The sequence below is a fragment of the Babylonia areolata genome, unplaced genomic scaffold (assembly GCF_041734735.1).
Source record: "Babylonia areolata isolate BAREFJ2019XMU unplaced genomic scaffold, ASM4173473v1 tig00009149_1, whole genome shotgun sequence".
Classification (NCBI taxonomy): Eukaryota; Metazoa; Mollusca; class Gastropoda; order Neogastropoda; family Buccinidae; genus Babylonia; species Babylonia areolata.
The window spans coordinates 27,501-37,500 of NW_027468395.1; the positions used below are offsets into that span (position 1 = coordinate 27,501).

Genomic DNA, 10,000 nt, shown 5'->3' on the forward strand with positions numbered 1-10,000 from the left:
GATGGCCAGGTACTGTTGTGGCCTTGTGGTTCAGTCAGACACTGGCCAGATACTGTTGTGGCCTTGTGGTTCAGTCAGACACTGATGGCCAGATACTGACTATTGTGTCTTGTGTGGTTCAGTCAGACACTGATGGCCAGGTACTGTTGTGGCCTTGTGGTTCAGTCAGACACTGGCCAGATACTGTTGTGGCCTTGTGTGATTCAGTCAAACACTGACGCCCCTGTTGCTGCTATTCCCCGCAGGCTGGGGTGTGAGGAACGTGTGACAGGTTACCTCCCTTTGCAGGAGGAGCAGTGGCAGAATGGGTTAGGTGCTAGACGTCTCATCCAGTGTTCACCGGTGACCACGGTTCGAAGCTCCGTGTCGGCACGATGTTGTGTCCTTGGGAAGAGGACTTTACTCCGATTATTTCCTCACTCTACCGAAGGTGTGAATGGGTACTGCACTTCATTTGGGGATTCATTTCAAATGGCGACAGGAGAGGATTGGGCCCCGCCTTCCTATGCCGAGCCCTAGACACAGTGGACATGAATTCACTGCCTTCCTGTGCCGAGCCCTAGACACAGTGGACATGAATTCACTGCCTTCCTGTGCCGAGCCCTAGACACAGTGGACATGAATTCACTGCCTTCCTATGCCGAGCCCTAGATACAGTGGACATGAATTCACTGCCTTCCTATGGCGAGCCCTAGACACAGTGGCCATGAATTCACTGCCTTCCTACGCCGAGCCCTAGACAGAGTGGATATGAATTCACTGCCTTCCTATGCCTAGCCCTAGACACAGTGGCCATGAATTCACTGCCTTCCTATGCCTAGCCCTAGACATAGTGGTCATGAATTCACTGCCTTCCTATGCCTAGCCCTAGACACAGTGGAGATGAATTCACTGCCTTCCTATGCCGAGCCCTAGACACAGTGGCCATGAATTCACTGCCTTCCTATGCCTAACCCTAAACAGAGTGGATATGAATTCACTGCCTTTCTACACCGAGCCCTAGACACAGTGGACATGAGTTCACTGCCTTCCTATGCTGAGCCCTAGACATAGTGGCCATGAATTCACTCCCTTCCTACGCCGAGCCCTAGGCACAGTGGACATGAGTTCACTCCCCTGGTGGGCGTAAAGGGTTATGGGACGCCCCCATCAAAAATATTCTCCATTGTTTCTTTTCTTCTTCTGTCCCGTATTGGCAAGACTGTAGGGGCACCAGTGCAATACCCATCAACAACATCTCCCCACCTCTCCCTGTTCCTCGTCTCTCTCAGGGCGTCGCTCAGTCTCAGGCCTGTCCATCCTGGGATGCTGCCCTCCCGTCTCTCTGTCTGCCTGCCTCTCCTTCTCCTTCCTTGCTCCATGTCTTGCCGGACTGTCTTTGCGCTTCCTGCTGACCGTGAGACGTGACCGTGCAACTTCAGTTTGCGTTTCTTCGCTGTGGTCTTCACAGGATGCAATGGTTTCTCACTTCTTCACTGTGGTCTTCACAGGATGCAATGGTTTCTCACTTCTTCACTGTGGTCTTCACAGGATGCAATGGTTTCTCACTTCTTCACTGTGGTCAGATCTTCACAGGATGCAATGGTTTCTCACTTCTTCACTGTGGTCTTCACAGGATGCAATGGTTTCTCACTTCTTCACTGTGGTCAGATCTTCACAGGATGCAATGGTTTCTCACTTCTTCACTGTGGTCAGATCTTCACAGGATGCAATGGTTTCTCACTTCTTCACTGTGGCCTTCACAGGATGCAATGGTTTCTCACTTCTTCACTGTGGCCTTATCTTCACAGGATGCAATGGTTTCTCACTTCTTCACTGTGGTCTTCACAGGATGCAATGGTTTCTCACTTCTTCACTGTGGTCTTGACATGATACAATGGTTTCTCACTTCTTCACTGTGGTCTTCACAGGATGCAATGGTTTCTCACTACTTCACTGTTCTCTTCACAGGATGCAATGGTTTCTCACTTCTTCACTGTGGTCAGATCTTCACAGGATGCAATGGTTTCTCACTACTTCACTGTGGTCAGATCTTCACAGGATGCAATGGTTTCTCACTACTTCACTGTGGTCAGATCTTCACAGGATGCAATGGTTTCTCACTACTTCACTGTGGTCTTCACAGGATGCAATGGTTTCTCACTACTTCACTGTGGTCTTCACAGGATGCAATGGTTTCTCACTACTTCACTGTGGTCAGATCTTCACAGGATGCAATGGTTTCTCACTTCTTCACTGTGGTCTTCACAGGATGCAATGGTTTCTCACTACTTCACTGTGGTCAGATCTTCACAGGATGCAATGGTTTCTCACTACTTCACTGTGGTCTTCACAGGATGCAATGGTTTCTCACTACTTCACTGTGGTCAGATCTTCACATGATACAATGGTTTCTCACTACTTCACTGTGGTCTTCACAGGATGCAATGGTTTCTCACTACTTCACTGTGGTCAGATCTTCACAGGATGCAATGGTTTCTCACTACTTCACTGTGGTCAGATCTTCACAGGATGCAATGGTTTCTCACTTCTTCACTGTGGTCAGATCTTCACAGGATGCAATGGTTTCTCACTTCTTCACTGTGGTCAGATCTTCACAGGATGCAATGGTTTCTCACTACTTCACTGTGGTCAGATCTTCACAGGATGCAATGGTTTCTCACTTCACTGTGGTCAGATCTTCACATGATGCAATGGTTTCTCACTTCTTCACTGTGGTCAGATCTTCACAGGATGCAATGTTTTCTCACTTCTTCACTGTGGTCAGATCTTCACAGGATCCAACGGTTTGCCTGACTCTGTATCTCAATCCTTTACTTGTGATTTGATCTCTGCAGGAGATGCCGAGGAGATTTGGGAAGCATCTCCTCCCTGTGGCCTCTATCCCCCTTGTTTTCATGACAGAAAGTCAGCATCAAAGATAAACAGGACACTAAATCGTTAATGCAAGTGACAACATTACTGTTTTGTTTTAAAACAACAACAACAATACGTTGCCAACATAGAAAACAACAACAACAACAACAACAACAGAATTTGGCAAACCACACGGAAAGAACTGAAAACAATGCGGGTTTATTAAAAAAGTTTCTTTATTCATAAAAAAATGTGATCAAAGTATGCAGCTACTTCAACAGTACAGAACTATAGAAAACTGAACAAAAAGTAAAAGTTGTTCACTCACTGAAGCAGAAAGTCAAAAAAGACAGATAAAGGGACTAAAAATCCCTAAAGAGTGAAAATCCATAAAAGTCCTTAAAGAACATTCGTCCATTAAAAGTCCCTATGGACTGATTTAAAAAAAAATCTGCATGACTTTGTAGCCGTCACGCAAAATAAGTCTGCTGTTCAGTGGACCCAACAGTATAAAGGATCACAGCAAAATCACTCAAGTTGCTGCCAACTTTCTATGCCCCTCCCCATGCCTGCTAGCATAAAAAAGTGGCTGCTTCAATCAAAACGCCATCACGAGAACACTTATAACACGTGAGCTGTCGTGACCAAAACAAATCGTTTGATACAAAGCATGGACCTTTGTTCTGAGTAGGAATGAACATGTTCATCCGAGATAAAACAACAACACTATCAGAAACAAAGCACAAACCATTGTCCTGAGGACATTGTGTTCATGTGAGCAGTAGTTACAAGACGAGCACATCTGACTCAATGCACAAACCATTGTTCTAAGGACATTGTGTTCATGTGAGCAGTAGTTACAAGACGAACACATCTGACTCAATGCACAAACCATTGTTCTACGTACAGGTGTTCATGTGAGCAGTAGTTACAAGATGAACACATCTGACTCAATGCACAAACCATTGTTCTAAGGACAGGTGTTCATGTGAGCAGTAGTTACAAGATGAACACATCTGACTCAATGCACAAACCATTGTTCTAAGGACAGGTGTTCATGTGAGCAGTAGTTACAAGACGAGACACATCTGCCTCAATGCACAAACCATTGTTCTAAGGACAGGTGTTCATGTGAGCAGTAGTTACAAGATGAACACATCTGACTCAATGCACAAACCATTGTTCTAAGGACAGGTGTTCATGTGAGCAGTAGTTACAAGACGAACACATCTGACTCAATGCACAAACCATTGTCCTGGATGAGAACACATTTCAACATGTGCTGCCGATTGCACAGGTTTGTCCAACTATTTAAACAAAAACAAAAGAGAGTGAGAGACAGACAGACAGACAGACAGACGGACAGAGTGAGTGGTGGAGTGGTAGGTGCGAGAAAGAGAAAGTGACCGGCAGGAGACTGACTGACTGACCGACCGACAGACTGACTGACTGACTGACTGACTGACTGACTGACTGACTGACTGACTGACTGACTGACCGACCGACAGACTGACTGACTGACTGACAGACAGAGGGAACACACTTTCAAGAATTACAATTTTTACACACATGTGACCCGACATAAGGCTTTAAGGACGTGGTCTTATGCATGTATATATTTCTCTGCGTCTGAACCTTGTTCGTTCATTCGTCACATCAGTTCCCGTAGATTTCATGAAACTGATTAACGTTTTCTTTGAAAAATAATGGGCTCTGAACACACACAATGCGCACATTTGACGAGGTGGAAATTAAACAAACATACTGTCTATGCATGAGGCTTCAACTGATTTTGAAAGTGTGTGCAGCTTGAGTCTGCATGGGCTCCGGTAAAAGATGGAAGAAATACACACATTCCCACATTCTTAGCAAATAAGAACACAATTTTATGTATATATATCTTAATTTGGATGTAGGAATGCATTGTGAAGTCAAAAGAGGCATTCAATGTCTGTCTCCCACCACAACCCCACCCCCACTCCGGAAAAAAATGAAACAGAATTAAACACAAGATTAAGTCGAAAATGACTGTAGATCAGGTATAACAAACGTTACGTAATACATTCAAGGAAATGCAGAACAATTACAACCGAACAGGAAAAAAAAACACTTTTATTTTCTGAGCACAGAAATGTAAACGTCAGTTGAAAGCTAGCAAATACATTTTAGCAAAGCTTGTCTTCTGATTAATAACACTGCTTATGATTTGATATGTTTAAAAACTCATATGTACAGTTAAGTAATTTCAAACGCTTGCCTTTTTTTTTTTTAATCGAAGAGATAGTTGGAAAAGAAAACAGACAAGCGGGAAACAAATAAATGACATATTTGTGCAGTTTGTCAACAAGGTATGAAGACTGGACACAAGCCTAACAGTTCATAGAATAACAGGAATGCATGAACACACACACACACACACACACACACACACACACACACACACACACACACAGAATAATAAGAAAATATTCCTACATTACTACTACTATTACTACGGCTTTACTACTACCACTACCACTTCTACTACTTATGCTTTCAAGCAACACACGTTTCCAGGAGCCAGCTGCATTGCTCGGACAGAAAAGCCTAGTATGGTCGTAACCCGCGTGTAGTATGGAACTGACCAATGGCGTAGTTCGGTCAACGTAGGCATTTAGTCAGGTGTAAGTGTCAAAAAGTTAGAACCAAGCAGTGCAACCGGCTCCAGGAGCTGAGCAGTGCTGCACAGAACAGCACAAGGGAAGAAACTGGCGCACTGACAGATATCAACAACTGAAATGTTCATCCACACCTGCCAACGGTTGATGCACACCTGTCAACGGTTGATGCACACCTGACAACGGCTAATGCACACCTGTCAACGGTTAATGCACACCTGAAGGTCCCATAGCCTTTTACAGCCATCGTACCCCCCTCCCCCCCCCCTGCCTCCCCCCTCCCTCTTCCCCCAGCTTTCAGGCACGACTGCCCCTCCCCCCCCTCTCGCCCCCCCTCCTAGTTTTCAGACACAACTGTTCCCCCCCCCCCGCACCCCCCCGCCCATCCTCACAGTTTTCAGGCAGGACTGACCCCCCACCCCTCCCCCCGCACCCCTCTCCAGCTTTCAGGCACGCGTTGTCACCCCCTCCCAACACCCCCCTCCCCCCCCTCCCCGCTTCTCCTTTCAGACACGAGTTGTTTCCCCACTTTCAGGCAGTACTGGTGAGGTTGAGGCTCTTGTCGAAGATGGCGGGCACTTGAGAGAAGTTGAAGATGGCCTCTCCCCACGTGTTGACAGCCAGCGTCAGGACCAGCACCGCTATGATGTTCATGAAGAAACCCACGGAGGCCTGGAGGGGAGGAAAAAACACACAACAACAAAACACACACGCGCGCGCACACACACACACACACACACACGCACACACACACACACACACACACACACACGCACCCCACCGGTTTAAATTCATGTTGCTAAAAACCAAGCCAAACTTTAAAGGGACCAATTCAGGTCTGAATGCCCCGTTAGGTCTTCATGCTGATAAAAGAAGAAACCACACTCACACACACTAACACACTCACTCAGACACACACACACACACACACACACGCGAGCACGCACACGCACGCGCACACACAGACTCTCTCTCTCACACACACACGCACACTCTATAATAATAATAATAATAATGGATACTTATATAGCACACTATCCAGAAATCTGCTCTAGGTGCTTTACAAAAATGCTTTTGTTAACATAAAACATTACATCTATGTTACATACACACACCAAAATGTGACTACACAAACTCACACACACACACACACACACACACACACACACACACACATACGCACACATAGGCAGGCACAAACTTACATAAACACACGCACACACAATACACATTCATATACATGCATGTAGTTATGTACACATACATATGTATACACGCTCTATCCCTCACACACACACACACACACACACACACACACACACACACACCCCGCCGGTTTAAATTCATGTTGCTAAAAACCAAGCCAACCAATTCAGGTCTGAATGCCCCGTTAGGTCTTCATGCTGATAAAAGAAGAAACCACACTCACACACACTAACACACTCACTCAGACACACACACGCACACACACACAGACGCACACACACAGATGCATGCACGCACGCACACACACACGCGCACGCACGCATGTACACACACACACACCATTTGTTACTCGATTCTAAAGCTTCACGCCATGAACGTTCTGAATGCTGTTGTGTTTTCCAAACACAGCCATAACCTGTGTCAACAAGAATATATCAACACAGTTTAACCAGTCAGATGTATAAACACCAGCTTTATGCAAATCATTCAACGCGTCATGTATCTTCTGTGAATACTTGATCTTTCTGACACACACCCTGTTGGTGTCAAATGTGTTGCTGTCAGTACTCTGGGTTTCTGTGCTGGTAGTTTGTACATTGTACGTTCCGGCACATTGCTTATTTCACCAAAGTTTGCTAAGTGTATTTGAGGTTGGTAAACTTTGTTAGGAGAATCGCGTTGTCCCTCTGGCCTAATGTGGAGTGATGGCCGAGAGGTAACGCGTCCGCCTAGGAAGCGAGAGAATCTGAGCGCGCTGGTTCGAATCACGGCTCAGCCGCCGATATTTTCTCCCCCTCCACTAGACCTTGAGTGGTGGTCTGGACGCTAGTCATTCGGATGAGACGATAAACCGAGGTCCCGTGTGCAGCATGCACTTAACGCACGTAAAAGAACCCACGGCAACAAAAGGGTTGTTCCTGGAAAAATCCACTGCGATAGGAAAAACAAATAAAACTGCAGGCAGAAAAAAAAAAGAAGAAAGAAAAAGGGTGGCGCTGTAGTGTAGCGACACGCTCTCCCTGGGGAGAGCAGCCCAAATTTCACACAGAAATCTGCTGTGATAAAAAGAAATACAAATACAAATACTATACTGATGTAACTTATTGTCGTATTCACACGCTGTGTTCGTGTGCCTTTGAAACAATCCATTCTTTCGAACGTCATAGTCAGTGACGTAAAATGTCCACACGTAATCTTTTCTTTTCTGTCTGCACTTGTTTCAAACATGCTTGATATCTGTACGAGGATAATCCTTGGATCACTGGATGATAAATGTTGCTGGTCTTCCCACTAAGTGGTCAAACCATATACTGGATCCTCCAATCATTGTACTGAGCAATGATCTTTTTTTTTTTTTTTTTTTTCGAATGGCCAATATAAAAGCCACTTATAACCATGTATTGTTTCAGAAACAGTTATTACTGTATACGCTATCTACTTTCAGCAAATCAGCATTAGCCGTTTTTGCTTACATTATTTAAAGGTGTCAGGAATGTCATTTGCTGTCAGTATTTAATATTCATACATACGACATATGTCACGTCATGTTGTTTCGAATTCCAAACCCAGTGGAAATTTTTTCCACTGTAACATGTATACACCAAACAAATAAAACTGCACGCAGAAAAAAATACAAAAAAAAGGGTGGCGCTGTAGCATAGCGACGCGCTCTCGCTGGGGAGAGCAGCCCGAATTTCACACGGATTAATCTGTTGTGATAAAAAGAGAAATACAAGTACAACAAGAAAGGCAAGGCCTTCAAGACCCACTTGTGATACACTTTAAAAAAAAAATCCAAGCTTTTTATGTATTGAGTATAATGCATTTACTGTTATATTTATATTTTTTATATTCTCTAAACTTGGCACTTTGATCTGATATTCGACCCAACAAAAGATCTGTCATTATTATCATTTTTTGTTCAAACAGGAACTTCTTTTGCTAAGCATGGAAGTTTTGTTTATTGCAAACGTTTTGGTGCAGACAGTAAAACAAGGGAAATTACTCTGCTTAGTTTGATTTAAACTGATCTTTCTCATCTTAAACATTATATTTTGAAATTATACTCAATACATAAAAAGCTTGGATGTTTCTTAAAAAGTGCATCACAAGTGAGTCTTGAAGGCCTTGCCTCTCTTGTTTCAAAATGTAATGTTTAAGATGAGAAAGATCAGTTTAAAGCAAATTAAGTCCCCTAGCATTAATTAGAGTAATTTCCCTTTTTTACTATCTGCACCAAAACGTTTGCAAAATAAATAAAACTTCCATGCTTAGCAAAAGAAGTTCCTGTTTGAACAAAAAATGATAATAATGACTGCTCATGTTGTTGGGTCAGAATATCAGATCAAAGTGCCAAGTTTAGAGAATACCAAAAAATATGAATACAACAGTAAATGCAGTTTGCATATAATTAGGCTTCATTTATTATTTTTTTTGTGCCCATCCCAGAGGTGCAATATTGTTTTAAACAAGATGACTGGAAAGAACTGAATTTTTCCTATTTTTATGCCTAATTTGGTGTCGACTGACAAAGTATTTGCAGAGAAAATGTCAATGTTAAAGTTTACCATGGACACACACACACACACACACACACACACACACACACACACACAGACAACCGAACACCGGGTTAAAACATAGACTCACTTTGTTTACACAAGTGAGTCAAAAATGTGCTTACACTTGCATTTCTGACAGTGTTTCGTGACAGGTTTTTCTTTGTGTCTTTTGCAGACACTCGACCCTTCTGCTTCTTCTTCTCCTTGTTTTTGTAAATAAAACAATACAATAACCTTTTGTGACTGGTCTCTAAAATGTCCCTGACCTAGCCGTGTGTAGATCCTTTAATCCTTTTCATCCTCCATACCTTCAGTCCAAATTCCATTGAAATCAGTCCATCACAACACAAGCCCCCTACCGTAATCGCACGGTCACATGGCTGTTTTTATCATCATTATCATTGTCGTTTTTGTTTTTATCATTATCATTATCATCATTATTATAAATATCATTATTAGTATCAACGTCATTATTATTATCAACGGAAACAACGTTAAACTGAACGGGGGTGGAGTGGGTTGGTGGGGGCGGCGAGTGGGGGTGGAAGGGGAGGGGATGTTGAGGAGACAGACACACGGATGCGATTTGGGTGTGTTGCTTTAGCTTTCTTGACCAACACTGCAAGTGTTTGTATCTGTCGGGCCTGGTTAACGCCGTGACATCAGTCATTATGAAAGGAAGCGTAGAGTATACCTGCAGCCTTGTCAAGCAGTCCCAAA

General features: G+C 43.8%; 1 protein-coding gene across 1 annotated transcript in view; it reads right to left on the minus strand.

Annotated features, from left to right (window-relative positions):
- Positions 1-6,016: 6,016 nt before the first annotated feature.
- The window catches only part of LOC143278466 (Na(+)/citrate cotransporter-like), a 33,106-nt gene continuing 29,122 nt past the window's right edge, over positions 6,017-10,000 (minus strand). Inside the window, exon 13 of the mRNA XM_076583276.1 lies at positions 6,017-6,185. Coding sequence (XP_076439391.1) covers positions 6,045-6,185 — 141 coding nt within the window. The 3' untranslated portion in view covers positions 6,017-6,044. The remainder of the gene's footprint in view (positions 6,186-10,000) is intronic.